The sequence below is a fragment of the Aptenodytes forsteri genome, unplaced genomic scaffold, assembly GCF_000699145.1.
Source record: "Aptenodytes forsteri isolate BGI_AS27 unplaced genomic scaffold, ASM69914v1 Scaffold297, whole genome shotgun sequence".
Classification (NCBI taxonomy): domain Eukaryota; kingdom Metazoa; phylum Chordata; class Aves; order Sphenisciformes; family Spheniscidae; genus Aptenodytes; species Aptenodytes forsteri.
Genome location: NW_008796167.1, coordinates 645,175 through 661,856, shown reverse-complemented (window position 1 = coordinate 661,856; position 16,682 = coordinate 645,175). Strand labels below are relative to the sequence as shown.

General features: G+C 37.3%; 1 protein-coding gene across 2 annotated transcripts in view; it reads left to right on the top strand.

Annotated features, from left to right (window-relative positions):
* CIT (citron rho-interacting serine/threonine kinase) overlaps positions 1-16,682 on the top strand; it is a 71,178-nt gene that overhangs the window by 27,393 nt on the left and 27,103 nt on the right. Inside the window, exons 13-22 of one of the 2 annotated variants that reach the window (XM_009287518.1) lie at positions 1,983-2,153; positions 2,427-2,480; positions 3,042-3,095; positions 4,262-4,402; positions 4,776-4,901; positions 7,885-7,980; positions 9,796-9,912; positions 10,356-10,465; positions 13,403-13,577; positions 15,025-15,222. In XM_009287518.1, coding sequence (XP_009285793.1) covers positions 1,983-2,153; positions 2,427-2,480; positions 3,042-3,095; positions 4,262-4,402; positions 4,776-4,901; positions 7,885-7,980; positions 9,796-9,912; positions 10,356-10,465; positions 13,403-13,577; positions 15,025-15,222 — 1,242 coding nt within the window. The remainder of the gene's footprint in view (positions 1-1,982; positions 2,154-2,426; positions 2,481-3,041; positions 3,096-4,261; positions 4,403-4,775; positions 4,902-7,884; positions 7,981-9,795; positions 9,913-10,355; positions 10,466-13,402; positions 13,578-15,024; positions 15,223-16,682) is intronic. The other variant, XM_009287519.1, reaches the window with a different exon arrangement.

Below are 16,682 nucleotides of genomic sequence, written 5' to 3'. Positions count from 1 at the left end.
TTTGTTTTTTGTTTGGTTTTGTTTTGTTTTAACTAAACCTGTGTTCTGGTTGTTAACTTGGTGAAGACCCATATGAATGGATGAACTTGCAACAAATCAGAATCTATATTTTTTGAAAGGCCCACTCATTTGTATGCAGCTACCCTGATGTGATTTGCTTCAGGTATATGCCCTGAGCTTTGCCTGTCCGTTAATATGTGCTTAAGTACATCTTGATAGTTTTTAAACTATGACCAATGCATATGCAAGAGGTATTGTTCTGTGTTGGCTTGAGTGATGCGGCCTGTTCCTCTGACCTGACCATGAGATTTATTCAAAGATAGTCTTGCAAACATCAAGAAACAAGAAAAAATGAAATATTACTAATTATCTCCTCTTCTTCCTTCTTTTCTCCCTCCCCATTCTCTTCCTTTCCCAAACACTCATTTTCACAGTGGCAACTGTAGTCATACCTGTAATTCTTTGGTCAAGTGTTTGCTGATATAAAAGCTGAGTATTTCAGGAAGTCTTAACAAATTATGATTTCTGAGCAGAACCTTCAAACCATTCTGCCTTTTTTTATTCACAAATGTGTTTGTATGAAACGAATATTTGCGTTAATGTATTCTCACTTATTATAAAAAGGGTCTAACTCTTTCCAGCAAGAAAATAAGATCATCCATAGAGAGACTAACTGGAAAGAGTAGGTTCCCTGTCTGCCTTACAAACTGGAGAACTAATTTGGGGATTACAAACCAAAGAGCCATTCTGCCATCCTCCCCATAACAGATAGTAACGCAATCTGTTAAAGACCCAGCTTCTTTAAATATCTGCATAAGGTCTCCATGTTGCTAGAGAATCACAGGCTGACATTAGGGTCAGTGTTCACACAATCACTCGTCTAACTATAAAGACAGCTGGCTGTCTGGAAGGAGTGATGACAAACCACAATTTTGACATGAGACAGTTACTCTTTTGAATATGGGGGTAGTCAGGTGCATCGCAAGATGTTAAAATGGAAAGAAAGATAGACTCCCCCACTGTCAGTCCTTCATAATCTTTTTTCCTAGCTCTTGATGTGCATGTTTTCTACTTGTTCTCAGCTTCATTAAAAATACTCTGGTTTTGGTGTTTGTTTTGGGTTTTTTTTGTTTTTGTTTAGAGTAATTTTATAAAATGTACACTTACAGGACTTAGTAAATGCTAAATAAACATAATTAAATTCTTTTTTTTCCAGTAAAGATACGAGAAGCAATCTCGTGAGCTAGTCTCAGTTGGAGTACCCAGTCTCATTGAAATAGTCAATTCAGATATTCTTTTCTTCTCCAACCTCCCCCATCCAAATGCCCTAACTTGTAGTGTCCTGTATGGGGAATCACTATTTCTGCCTGTATAGGCAAATATGTTTTATGGGCAATGTGATTTTTAGACAGTTTTTCTAAGTTAATATTTGAATTTAGGTTGTGTCCCATAAGAGCAATATGATCCTTTTTAACTCTGTCAAGAGAAAATAACTGACGGCTAGAAGCCACAGTATGCTACCCCTCTGCTTCTCCTTCTTTCCTTTTACCCAAGCTGTGCAGATCTGTGGTAACTGTCATGTTATCAGCCTGAGAAAATATATCTTGAGGGAGCATCTGGGCACTTAGTAGAGACATCAACTCAAAGGCACATTTCTGTTTCAGAAATTAGAAATGTAAGTAATTTTTATCATTTGTATGTAGATGTATGTATGTGTTTCTGCAGTGAAGCCACTCTCAAAAAGTCAATGTTTTGACTTTTATGAGGTATTGACTTGAAAATGGCAAGACTCAAACCAGAACATCATGGATATGTTATTTCATTTAGGTCTTATTGTTTTATTTTGTACTTTACTTTTCTTCCACATATTCTTAAATGCGCCTCTTGCCTGCAATCAGTATTCCGGGATCTGCTGCTCCAAGTATTTCCCCTGTTGCCTCTAAAATGTAATACCTTTTCCTTCCCTTCCACCACAACTACAGGAATATCAAGCTCAAGTAGAAGAAATGAGGTTGATGATGAATCAGTTAGAAGAGGATCTTATTTCAGCTCGCAGGCGTAGTGATCTTTATGAATCGGAGTTGAGAGAGTCCCGACTGGCAGCTGAAGAATTCAAACGTAAAGCTACTGAATGTCACAACAAATTGCAAAAGGTAATTTAGGCTTCGTGGGAGAGGGGACTGATGCTTGCTTGAATTTCTAGTGCTGTTTTACACACACACACACAAGTTGTGTGTGTGTCCTCTAAAGATTAGCATGGTTTGTACAACTAATACAAAATGTCTTTCAATTGTACGCTCAGAATAATGTAATTTATACTTTGTGTAACTGCTCGTGTTTAAATTGCATGAGGTGATGACTGGATAGAAGACCAGTGTACTACAACTTTTCCTGAGACTTTATTATATTTTATATTTAAGTTACAGGTTAAAGATCAAGGAAAAAATGAAGCAGGAGAGTTGTATTCCAAATTGGAGAAGGTATGCTACTTCAGTGTCCTGGAGTTTGCTTCCTGGGTCTTTCATATTATGCACAGAAACCAAGAGTGTCTTTGGCTAGTCAATGGCATGCACAGCCTCACATCCCTCCCTATTTTTTTTTTTTTTTAATCTTTTTCTTGGTGTGATTCACTGTTCTTTCTGGTTTGATATAAAGCTGTGTCTGGATATCCTGTTCTTAACGGATTGTGTTCAGAAGCTAGGCAAAGACAGGCTATTATGCGTAATCCAAGTTTGGAGTTAGGTTAGTGATACATAAGGGTTTTCTTTATGAATAAAGAATAGCAAATGAAAAATAAAAGGAATTCTGAGTATTCTCACACTGAACAATCTACTCGGTGACCAAAATATGAAATCAACCAGAAGTTAGTAAAATGGGAGTAGATTTGCCAAGGAGCATTTTAGTGTGTTGGAATTTACAGGGAGAAACAAAGATTTTTGGGAAGTGAATTAAAATAAATATGGTATCATAAGTAGAGAGCATTTTTTTTTCCTTGTTGGTTTTACGACACTCTTTCCCCCCATCTTTTTATTTAACTGTAGATCAATACAGAGCAGCAGGCCAAAATCCAGGAGCTGCAAGAAAAGCTGACAAAGGTAATGTCTGGGAGGTGAAAGTGAATATTCCACAGGATTTTCCAGTGAAACCTTAATGCAGAGGAGGGATGCACTTTGTTTTATCCTCAAAAATAGAATTAGTCATAGCATAGGGGATGATAAGGAAAAGGGGGTGGGAACTGGTATCTGAAATCATTGGTGTTCTCAATATGCTTTCAGCTCTTGAGACATGTCAACAGTGTTTATTTTTACAAATGAAGCTGAGTCAGAACTGGAGTAGCGTAGAGAAATTCTAATTTAAAAGGCCAGTTTGGGTATACTGTATGCAATGCACTGGTCCCTTGCTTCTGAAGACAGGGTTCAGATGTTTTTAGCTCACTAGTAAAATACATGTTGGACTTGGCTTAGTCTCCCAGTATACTCTGTTTTAATTGCAAAATCACTTTCCAGTTCAGTTATTCACAGTAAAAATGTTGAATGATAAGGATTCACAGGAGACTTAAAATACCTTAGCAATGTAAGCTGAAGGAAGTACATAATATCTAATGTTTGCAGTTGCGGTCAGTCTGTCACTTAAGAGGGCACTGTAAGAACAGTAGGGGAACTTCTCTTATTGGGATCTTTCAGCAGAAAAGAAAGGGGTTGTCATAATAATCCACTGAGAGCGCTTTTCAAACTTGGCATCTGCTGAGAGAGGGCTTTTTCAAGGGTCAGTGATCTAGAATATGAATAGGAGGCCAAAACGATGTAGAAATAGTACTTCTAATATTTCAAAACAGTCATGTTTTAATCCCCCCTCCCCTTCTTTCATTAATCGAAAGGAATTATCTGTAGGCCAACAGGTTATTCTCCTAGCGTTTTAGTAAGAGTATTTTGTGAATTCTTTCCAAGAACTTGAGCTGAATTTTGGGGTAGACTTTACTTTCAGCATATAAAGACAATTAGAAACTTGCAGTACAGCAAGACAAACATGTAGATCTCCTGGATTTTCATTTTTTTATAAAACAGAAAAGAATTATGTAACAGAAATTAGAATTTGGGTTCCTGCACATGTTTGTAGGTGGTCTTAATTTTAGACTGCTAGGCCAAAGTTCTGTAGCAATTTTATTCAGAATGTTGACCATCTTGAGGTTATGAACTTTTCACATACCAAGTTTTTGTGTGTTTTTCTTGTGATAACTTTTTTTCTCCCTTTGGACCTTTAGGCTGTGAAAGCTAGCTCAGAGGCAACTGAACTTCTTCAGAATATCCGTCAAGCAAAGGAGAGAGCTGAGAAGGAGTTAGAGAAACTGCAGAATCGGGAAGATTCTAATGAAAGCATGAAGAAGAAATTGCTTGAAGCGGAGGTGAGTGGAGAACGTCTATCTAGAGTAAATCAGTTATTGGGATGTGTCTCAGTCTCTGTCTCATCTGAATGACTGTGAACAGCCTGTATTCCTGTAGTAACTATTCATGGGAAAGTGATGTTAGACATTAGTCCATTTTTTTTAGTTAAAAAGCATATATTTCTTCAAAGAAAACAGAGTGGCTTTTTATTTTCAGTGAGGAGTCTATAAGGACGTGTGGTTAGCATAAGGGATTTGAGGCATGATGAGGATTTCAAATATAAAAGATAACCATATATTGACTGCTTCAGCTGACTTTTTCTAGAAACTACTCATTGCTTTGTGATAATGCAGAGTTGGTTAGCCTAAATGGCAGTTAATAATTGCTCTGCAGGAACGACGCCATTCTCTGGAGAATCAAGTGAAGAGATTAGAGACTGTGGAACGAAGAGAAAACCGTCTAAAGGAAGATATTCAAACTAAATCTCAACAGATTCAACAGATGGCAGAAAAAATTCTGGTGAGCAGAGGTGAAAATGAAAGATAAAGGGTAAGAGTTTGTAAGAAAGGGGTAGGAAAGGAACGGAAGACATAGAATTGCATTGAATAAGGTGGAAATTGTTGAATAAAGAGATTTGTTTCTTGTACCAGTCATACTGGAGAAAGTTTAAGCGTTCAAATTCTATTTGCACCTTTAGTTACAAACTCACTCCTGTAACTTTAGTCTTAATACTACTTTAAAATTCTAGTTGTCTCAGTGGGAGCACTTTTAAGTCAACTTAGTAATATTTAAATTAATTACCTGATGATTGTTTCAGAAGTAAAACATTCTCAGGACAGGATACTGCAACAATGAAAACGTTGATGTCTAGCTTTTAAACTAAGTTGCAAAGGAATTTAGAGGTCAGATCTACTTGAAATGCTTCCATTTTGAAGCAGAGAGAAATTAGTCATCTAAACTGTTCGTCTCCAAAGATAATATTTGTCAGGAATCCATTTTCACCCACATACCTTCTCCGTTGGCAATTTCTTGTTTCTCTCCTTGTTAAACCCATTAAATCTTTATAGGGAGTTGGTATGTCAGTCTACAGTGAACCAAGCAGAGCGTGTTTCTAATACTTCTACTTCCCTGGGACAGGAAGCATAATTTTATAGTGGAATAATTAAATTAATTTTGTGTTTCTCATGAGTTCTCTTTCTGTGTTGCAAATATGACAAAGAAAAAAAGATTACATTTTATTGATAGCAATCCTGAGCATAGATACACCTGAGGAAGGCTAAATGGAAATGTATAAATAACTGTATTTGGAGTCGACAGATGACCCATACTTGTTCTGGGTAATAGCTGCGTATGTAGACGTTAGCATAAGAATGCCTGAGTGTGCTCAAGAAAAGGTAGAATCAGTTCTTCAGTAGTGCTGTTTGTTTCAAATTGTTTTGATAACATGAGTGCATGGTAAGTGGGAGACTATGGTTTTGCTGGGCACGGAGCCAACTTTATGTTTAGAAATAGTGTAAAACTTCGAATTGTTTCATAAGCCTCTTGTGTATATTTGGGGATTGTTCCTTGGTTTTGATTACGTTCTCTGTGGCGGAAAAACTGGAAGGGAATGCAGAAATATCCACTAATTGTTTTACACCATGGGATATGTTTAGCTGCTCTTATAGATAGTTTCCATGGAGTTCTGACAGAATGTTGGAGACACACAGAAGTATTTTACAAAAAAGTCAAACAGGCATTGAAGAAATAGTTCTACAGAGTCTTTCCTAGTCCCTTGCAGCTCTGATCTGGGAGCACAGGGTAATAGTTTCCTTTTTTCTCCACTTCTACCCTGTTCATTCCCTCAAGTTGATCTCTTCAAACGCTTTTGACCTTTCCTGGTATAGAAAGGTAGGAAGGGAGCCGAAGATATAGAATTGCATAGAATAAGGTGGAAATTGTTGAATAAAGGCATTGGTTTCATGTACACTCATCTAGCAGTACCTGAGAAGTACCTGCTGATCTGCCTGTAGAGAACTGAATAAGAAGTAAGAAACAAGTTAGAGAAGATGCTTATTACTGCTTGAAAGCATAGATCATTGCTATGATGCTAATAACAAAGTTAGTGCTACACAGAGAATAGTAAGTGAGAACTGGAATGGAAGAGATTACCTTTTTAAGCCCACACTGGCTGTTAAGTGCCACTGCAGAAACTGGTGAAGCTTCTGCTACAATATGAGCAGTCTGATGCTGGTAGCTTTGAAGCTGCTGCTGATCTGGTTGTCTGATTCTCTGCCAGGACCTGAAACGTGTGGGCTTCTGGGGGAGGTGAGTTGTCCCTCTTGTTGCTGGGAGACATATTTCAATTGCAAAAAGCAGCAATCTCCATTCCTTGCAGAGGTGTCGGGTACTAGGCACTGGAGATGACCTACTTTTGGTGAACCTCCTCTTTGATTCTCACTTCTGGAAAAAGAGGTCTATTGCAATTACAAGAGCAAAAAAGTCTATGTTTTCAAGATGAGGAAGATCAGAAAAGAGAATATGAAAAGAGCTAAAGTAGAAATGCCAGGAAATTTTCCTGTGCTATGCAGTAATGAAGGCAGACAGGAGGCCTGGATGCATCCCCAAACCTGAACTTGTCTGTGCAAGAGTCAACCCAGTGGTAGTGAATGACAGACCTGGATCTGCCTCTTGTTCTAAGGAAATTGTTGGAATGGCAAATATGGCAATGAATGAGCATAAAGTTCTAAGCTCAACTCTTGCGAGGTGTCCTGTTGAAAGGTGGTTATAGATATATCCTGAATAATATAGTCAGACAGCAGAAATAGGTGTTATAGATATATCCTGAATAATATAGTCAGCAGAAATAGGTAACTTCTGAGATACAGAATTATTTAGGTCCTTACTGTGCATGGCTCAAACTATCTGATGTGAAGTAAAGAGGTTAAAATATTCTGGTATGTTCTACCATCTATATTGCATCCTGCACTTTTCATTTTCCGAGCAATTTATAAATAGTTATTCTGGCAACATTCATCTGAGGAATATAGCAAAGTAAATACTATTCCTATTCTATGAATGTAGAATTAATAGCATAGACAGCAGTGCCCCATTATGGAGGTCTTCTGTGAGAAAACAAGTGAGAGACCTTGTTAAAAATAGATGTGAACTTCCTGTGATGCCACTGCAGCTATAAAGTGTTTATAACTGCTTCTTTTCACAAAACATCCCTGGCCCATCTTTGGGAATATTTTACTGGGAAATGGAGATTCTTACCATGGAAGTAGAAATCTTTGTCTTTAGCAGTATATCTGCTCTACAGTAGATGGGTCAGCAGCAATATGCAAAGCTTAAAAGTGATAATGTGCAGCTCTCATAATGTTTTTTTTACTACGACAGCCCTGGTCTTGGGATTTTTATAGTGTGAAGCCTTAAAGAGAATGAATGAATGTTTGATACCTGTGTAACACATACAGCACCTACTATTTCTTTGTGTCTGAATATGAATCTCTGCTGCTTTTAGGAGCTGGAAGAAAAGCATCGTGAGGCTCAGATTGCAGCACAACATCTGGAGTTGCAGCTGAAACAGAAGGAACAATTCTATGAGGAAAAACTGAAAGTAAAAAAATCTTCTTACCGTCTTCCTTCAAGCTTTTGTGGGTAGAATGAGTTCAGGGAAAAACAGTTGCCTTTAGGCTCTGATTGCTTTGTCTTATGAGTTGCCTTCTTGCTTACCACCACTGAAATGTTCAGAGGGCTTAGTGGAATCTGAATAAGTTTTTCTTCTAGTCCATGCTGTTGTACCTTATTTGTCCGTAGCACTGTGTTAAAACAGGTGCATTTGAAGTCAGAACTATAGGAAGGCAGTTGTTGATTGTAATTTGTCTGTTGCCGACTAAATAATACTTACTTAATGCTATTGGATCTCACATCCTGAAAAAGCTTTCAGTTCCTACTGATGATTGTCTAAGAGCATTCACACAGCCTACCTGCAAGTTTTAAATTCAGCAAATACTCGAACGTTTTTGAAATTCCATCTTCTTGGAGCTGTAACATCTGCCAAGAAGCCACAGAAACCACCCACTTTGTTTTTGTCTTTTCCAGGGTAGCATAAGACTTCAACAAACAGTTAGAAATAGAATCATAGACACCATCTAAAATTAGGAAAACAAATTGGGAAATAGGAGTATGTGCACTGGCTAAGGATTTTTCTAAAGAACCTGCTGTACGTCAGCCAGTAAATGCATTTTGTAAGAATCTTTGTTTCTACTAAGCATAATCTGTTTTTGGCAATCTTTTAGTACGTTTACCTAGGACTTTCATTCCACATTTCAGCTTAAATGTGAGAGGATGTAGTATTTAAGAGGAGAGAAGGAATTTCTACGGGAGAAATGTGAAGGAAAAAAAAGAGAAGTAAGAAGGTTTCCTGGCAGACCAGAGCATGTGGTAATCAGAAATGAGAGGAGAGTGATAGAAAGTAGGAAGATCAGAGGTAGATGTTGGGAAAGGAGAAGTGGTGACATAAAAACTGGAAAAGAGGATAGGGTTTGGAAGAAGAATTAAAAGAAAAAGAGAGCCAGTGTATTACTGAGACACATGATATAGGGTTTAGTAGGAGGAATCAGGAAGCCAGGTGAAAAAGGTTCAAAGGGATGAAAGAGGACATGGGATGTTTGTAACTGGAACAGTAAAAAATATCCTGTGGTGTCCAGACTTTGTGCCTTTGAAAACTTGTCTGTGAAGGAAATCAGTTTAACAACTGATTTAAAGCTCTGGACATACATACATACCATGCATTTTTAAAAAAAATAATCAGTTTAACAACTGATTTAAAGCTCTGTACATACATACATAACACGCATTTTTAAAAAAAAAGTAACAATTAGTTGCTTTAGTCCTGTTCCTAATGACAGGTATTCGTGCTGCAAAAAGAAGTCTTTTACTTAGCTGTTTCATTTGGTGTCTCTGACTTGAAGAATTCATGGGGTCTCAGGTGCCTTCTCATGCATACTTACGGAACATACAAATACTTCTGAGCCATATTGGTAGGGCAGCCAAAGGATGTGTGCTTCCTTACTTCCTCTACTGTACATACTGGGGTATAGATTTGTTCTATTTTCTGTTGCGTTAGTCAGGAATATGTATTGAACACAGTTTATATGACTTAAATTAATAATTAAAAAAATCTACAGTATCTCCATGTCTTCATAAAATTCCATCATTAAATTCAGTCTTCAGAGATAACTGAGGGAGTTCTCTTTTTTGGAGTTTGCTCTTCCGTGGATTTCATGCAATTGCACCTTGGGTTTAATTTTGCTTGAGAGATGATCAATTGCTTAAAAAAAAATTCTGTCTTTCTTGATGATGTTCTTTCTGCTTGTCCTTTGCCCAGTGAAACAGATATAATTTAGACAAAAGAAATGTCTTCATTTAGGTGTTGGAAAATCAGATGAAGAAAGATCTTGCAGATAAGGAAGCACTTGAGAATATGCTCAGAAGACATGAAGAAGAAGCACGTGAGAAATGTAAAGTCCTGGCTGAACAGAAGGCGGTATGTATAGTTGAATTGGAAATCAAAACATTTTAAGAGTAGCTTTCTGAGACTCTGATTTCAATCAAGATAATCTTGTTTGAGGTTTTTTAGTGCTGCTGAGCTGTTTTGAAGGAAATCCACTGATTAATACTAATTTTAAAAGATACGTTTTTTTAATTCAAGGTATCTTCAAGAATATTTCCTTAAAAGTAGCCATGTAGCTTGCTGTGTATCCATCATTTTGTGCATTGATAATATAATGGTTGCTTTCCCCTAATGTTAAAGCAGTAGAAAGCAGTTCTAAATAGCTCCAGTAATTGCATCTGTGATGCTCTTTTGGCCACTTGATCGGTTTTCCTTTACTTCTTTTTGTTTCTGGAAAAAGTTCAGACTTTTTTTTAAACGTTGTTTTTATAATCACTTCTGTTGTGCAGTCTCAAAGGCACACTGCTCTGTTTCAGATGATCAATGCAATGGATTCGAAGATTAGGTCACTGGAGCAGAGAATAGTGGAATTGTCTGAGGCCAATAAACTGGCAGCAAATAGCAGCCTTTTTACCCAGAGGAACATGTAAGTATAGCAACTGCTATCATACTGGTCACTACTGAGCAGTTCTCAGTAAGATCTGTTCTCTTAATGTAAAAGTGGTTCTTTTTTGCAGGCCTGCTGTGCTCCCTGCTTGTTTTTCAGTGATGCAAAAATATGCTTGTTCTTCAAACAGTTGTGGTTCACTGTGTGTTTTGTGTTTCCTCAAACATGACTAGGAAAATTGGTTTGTATTACAGTGTTTACTTTGGAGCCTTCCCTAAGGCTGGTGCTTTGTGCAGGTTTACCAAACATGTTAAATGAATACTAATAATTTTAATGTCTAAAATACCTCTGGAGAAGCATATATTCCTTTTTGAACTTACATATTGCTAATAGATTTATATTTTCCTTGGTTCCTGTGACAGTTATGATGTTGAAATTGAAAACATTAAACACCTTTCTTTCACAAACATTCCATCCTGCCCTGATGGGTGAGAAGACAAGTAAGAAAACTAGATTTTTAAGCAAAGAGTTTTCTGCGTGTTTTTGAATTGCTGATTGCGAGAGTGAGATATTTTGTTACTAAAACGGGCAGAAGTAATGTGAAGTAGGAGATAATCCAGCTTCAGAATGCTGCTTCAATTCATTTTGTTTTCTTCCTAACCCAGATAGCACTTGCATATATCTCTCTTGCCTTCTCAGCTTCAGCCTCTTTTTAGTTCTCATCAATGACCGGTGTAATAGTCAGTTCAGTGTTTTTGGGGTATACTACTGGTCAAGATCTAATGTCATCTTGAATCACTGTGTAATCAGCAATTGTTCTTGTGGTGAATTCTTACTTATTAAACACAGAGGAAATCTGTGTCAGATCTTTTTGTCTGCCTGAACTTTATTTTGCTTTGGATTTTAGCTGAGATTCCTTGTCCTTATAATGATGGTTTTCCTTCATAAATGATTTAAAGGCATTCTACTTCAAGTATAGGAAAAAGCATGGATTGTTTGATACGTCCTGCAAGGTAGGGCTAAAGTAGTGTATGCTCTTACTGAGTTAAGAGATTGATCAGCATTGGCTGTCTGCAGAAAGGTTTTCCGTGTCCGTCAACTGCTGGATGCAATGTCAGGTAGTGTCTCTGTGGGAAGCGCTTGGATAGATTCACCTATAATACTGAATAGAATCAAGCAAGGATGAATTTTGGCAGAGTTGCTTTGTTTTTTTTTCCTTTCCAGTGGTGATTATGCCTCCAGATATGTAATGGCTCCAATTTTTGTTGTATTTCAAGTATCTGGCAAGTTATTTTAGCCTGAGCAGCCAAAAATTTTCACAGAAATAGCTGTGAAATATAATTGTGTTGCTTTATGCTCCAGATGACCTCCAGTTAATCACCCAGGAAGTTTGTTGAGGCAGCAAAAGCCATAACTTGCCTTCAGTCTGAAATAAAACAGAAGTATTGTCTCAATGTGTGCCTGGGAAGCATATGCAAGGTCTAGTGTCACAGTCATTGGTGCTGAACTGAGTGTAAGAACTTAGCTGAGCTAGATGCATCCTCTGAGAGCAGTACACTTGACTGGAGATCCAGAGAAAACAAGGAAAAATATAATAATGTTTTAACATACTACTTAGAATAGATTATTGAGAGACATATTGTCAAGTAACGCAATTTTGCAGGATTGGTAGAAGATAGTACAGAATTAAAAACATTTTAGGAGAAAATTGCTTTATTATGCATGCAGATAGCTAATGAATTTGTGCTTATTTTGGGAATTGTGGTGGTGAAAATGTATAAATCTGTTGTTGGACTGTATTTTGAATCCACAAAAGCCACAGCTAATCTGAGCATGTGTGAAGAGGAGAACTAGTGATTAAACCCTTCAGAGGAGAGGGGAACTCTGCTAGCTTTTGTTCCATCAGTATCTGAGGAAACTAATGATTATCAGGTTCCTGAGAAGATAGCCCAGTAAATTCTAGGAAGTGAAATAGCACCATTTGACAGTTCTGGCTGGCAATAATCTGTAGAGGTAAATTAAAAAAAGAGAAAGGGTGAAAGGGTGGTTTTGTGTGCAATGCACAGAAACGTGAGTCAGAAGACTTAAGTTCTATTTTTAGTTTTGTTAAGTCTTCCTATTTAATCTTGGGCAACCCACATAATTTCTCTGGGATAGGATTAATATCAGCTTATCTCACAGTGAACTTCTAAAAATATTAATTCATTAATATATGTAGAGCTTTGTGAGACTTCTAAGTAGAAAGCATACTGTGAGGCAGAACTTTCCAGTGCATGATAAAATGATTCCAGGAATTGTAAATAATGTAGAAGACCTTTTTTCCTTCCTTCTTTTTTTTTTTTATCAGGTTATCCATTTCAAATTCTTACGGTAATAATTAATCGTTGCCAGCTCTCAAAATTCTATGAGCACAAGTAATTATTTTTGTTCACTTTGTAGATTAAGACTTTGATCAGAGACAACAAAGCTTCGCTTCAATGTAGGTCAAGTTCTAGGTCCATTACAACTTAAAAAAACCCCAACAAAACAACCCACAACACTACCCCCCTCCGCCTCCAAACTCTAAACCATAGGGTTTCTCTTATCTCATGGAAATACATTTTGTGAAAGCAACTATTCTTAGCATTTATTTTTCCTGTATAGAAAAACATGTAACAAGGAATTGGTGAAATGAGAGGAATGAACTGTAGCTTAAATATTGTTGTAGATTACCGCGTACAAGGTTAATTTTTCTGTGCAACTTGAAAACATGGAATTTTAGTGCTCTGGGCGTATGTTGATGAATGCACTAGTACATGGATCTTTTGCAGACAGGAATAAAGAGTTGACTTTTTAGTTGGGATGTAGAATTTAAGCTATGAACTTAACTATTCTACTTAACAGGAAACTTGTAGTATATTATTCCTTCTTCACCCCCGTGAAAGCACATATGTTAAAGACATTTTGGGTTTGTCACTTGTGCTTTTCTTCTATCAGGAAAGCCCAAGAGGAGATGATTTCAGAGCTCAGGCAACAGAAGTTCTACTTGGAAACACAAGCTGGAAAGTTAGAGGCCCAGAATCGAAAATTAGAAGAACAATTGGAAAAGATGAGTCACCAAGATCACACTGACAAGAACCGCCTGCTGGAGTTAGAGACTAGGCTGCGAGAGGTGAAAACTTGGGTTTAATCCCTCCAAACAAACTTACTTGAATGTACCCCATTTTGAGTATTATAGTGAGAACTAGAATTAAGTTGTTTTAGTTCTGTGTGTCATTAAAAAATAGTTTTTTAAGGTGTATTGATTTAGTTTGGTCTAGCAGTACTTTTTTTTTCCCCAAGGGGTAAAAAAAAAAAAAATTAAAAATTGCTCATTAGAAGGAGATAAAAGTAAGTATTAAGGATTTGTCATTCTTAGACCTAACTGAGTCTGAGCTTTTATATCATCTTGCTTTCTCAGAATCATATTTATGGGGTTTTTTTTGTACAATATTCTTATAATGTTGTCCAGCTAGAGTGGTTATGGGGTAGAGAATAAAACCTTAGCTATGTACAATGACCAGCTTAACCATAGCCTTAGAGTCTACAGAATAGAAAGCAAAGGACACAACAGAACTGCTGTAAGAAAACGGGAGACCTGTTGCTTCACGCACATTTTTCAGAAGTTTTCTGGAAAGGAAACCTAACAGTAATATGAAAATATGCGTTTTTAAAGATTTGTGAGCTGTGCTTCATTTTTAGTTTTGTATCAACTAGTTTGGATCCACTTCAAATCTTCTTTTACCTTCTCCAGTCTCACTCCACTAATTTTCAGCTAAGACTGAAATCTTGCCTTTAGCTAAGAGGGTTGGACGACCAACACATGTCCTTGTTTGACCGGAAGTTGGTTGGGACCAGTGTAAGATTTCTGGCAGGCTTGTCGCGCATCTACACCACAACAGACAGATTCACTTGGGATAGCAGACAGCCTGAAGAAGGTGCTAAGGTTTGGAATTGATTTTGAGCACTGAGATCTGTTCTGCTGCTTGTTCATTTCTTATCCATTTCTGGAAATGACATGTTTATCCCTGAGTATGCCTCAAGAAAACCTTCAACAGAAGCCATTCAAATAAACCCAGAGCCAGATGATCTGGTTGGTTTCTTTTAAAAAGAATCTGAAGGGAAAATGAAATGTGAAAGTCAATTGCAAAATCTATGTAATGTTTACATACGTGTAAAGAATTAGTATTGATGTTTATGCCTGAAGGTTCTCATAGAAAGATACTTAAAGATTCCCAATTTCAGTGAAGAAAGTTCACCCCAAACTACTTCAGCTTTTATGCTTTTTATATCAACGTTTGATATGTGATATTGGAGTCACAGCTGGAACAATTCATGTGCCCTTGTTGTTGTTTCAAAATGCCAGGTTGCTTTTAACCTTTTGCAAAGCAAACCAGTAGTTTTTAGGTAGTAGTCAAAGCTGCGTCCTTGACTTCTCAGTGACTTAAGCAATCTGTCAAGATGTGATTTTTGGGATAGACATGGCAATGGCATCTTAAAGTGAGGTCTGAAATGAGATTACATTGGCTGTATTTTCTTTGGTAGTAACTTATATCCGGATGCTACTTTTCTTTCTTCAGGTTAGTCTAGAGCATGAAGAACAAAAGCTGGAACTCAAAAGGCAGTTGACAGAATTGCAGCTGACACTCCAGGAGCGGGAATCTCAAATTACTGGGCTGCAGGCTGCACGGACAGCCCTGGAGAATCAGCTCCGCGAAGCCAAAACTGAACTAGAGGAGACTACAGCTGAGGCAGAGGAAGAGATTCAAGCTCTCACGGTGAGCCCTAAAATTTGTACTATGAGCTGTATATACAGATTAGAATTATGTAGGTGCATGTTTCATAAAGAGGTTAAAATGGATTTATACTATTTAATTTTTAATTTTCACACCAGCACATGAATTGTGCCTTGTGCTGATAGAGGCAGGGATGGCTGAAATGTCAAATTTTGTCTGTCTTATTATCTCTAACTATATGAATGCTTCCTAGTAGTGGTTCATTGCTGCCAAAACTGATTGATTGTTTGTAAGAGCATTATTACTTCTGTGATGAGGTGAAAGTTGCATATGAAATTATTGTTAGGAGTTTTACTCTGTGATTTACTTATTTAAATAATATCTCATGAGTTTGAAAGTACTTGATGATCATAAATGTTTTGATATTTCTTTTTTTTTCCTATCAGTTACCCTGCTTTGAGGATACTTATTCAGGGGGAAAAAAAACAACAAATTCCTAGGAAAATAGTGTTGTTAGCATGTAATTTTATTCCAATGGTTATTTCACTGAAAATTGTCACGTGTGTCTTGCAGTCTCTGGTGAGGTGTGTGAATGATATAAAGGAAAAAAAAGTTCAATTCCCACCCCCCCTCATTTTCTTTTTTCCCCCACTCCCAGTAAATGAAATTCTAAATTATATGCTGCTGGTTGCTGTCTCTTGAATACAAAAAGATGCTTTCAAACTGCTTGATTCTAAGAAATACTTCCTTCATAAAAGATTCCTAGGGCTGTGGGGAGAGAGAGTGGAGAAGTATATGACCTGCTACCAGCTAACCCCCATTGAGCAGCAGTCTTAAATGACCTTCAAATCCAGTTATTTTGAAATGTTGAAAATGTGCATTCTCTTGCTCCAGTGGCATTTGATTGAAGAACTGTTCCGAATATTTCTGCCATTGCTATTTTTCGGAAGGGATGGTGGGCTCAGCTGAGATAGGTGCTTGTATTAGGTCGATGTTTGGGTAGATGAATGGAAGAACCCTTCACTCAGAGTTGTTCTAAAGCGGGTACATGCTGGGAAAGTACGGCAACAACACCACGGCTTAAGAATAACTGCATAGAACATGGCATCAGTTTCTTTTTTGCTCAAAACTGAGGCGGTCCCCTCCCAGCTGAAAGCTTTGCTTAACAACTAATATCACTGCCAATGGGATGGCAATGTGCTCGATATCTTTGCTCTACACCGCCAGTGAAACAGATAAATATTCATGACCTGTGTTCACTCAGTTATTGCTTCAGTTAATTTGGCAAAATGGTAGTGCTTTTGGACCAGCTGTTGTAAGATAGTCCAGTTCAGTGGGCTCGGGAGTATTTCTGTTATGGATTTTTTAATATGCTTTTTTTATTTTTCACATTGCTTGTTGTGGTAAGATAGCTTTTTAGCTCTCATATTTGACTTCTGCTGAACAGTTTTTTCCTGTTTAGTCTCTTGGCTCTAAGGAAAATCTTCGGAATGAAGAAAGGT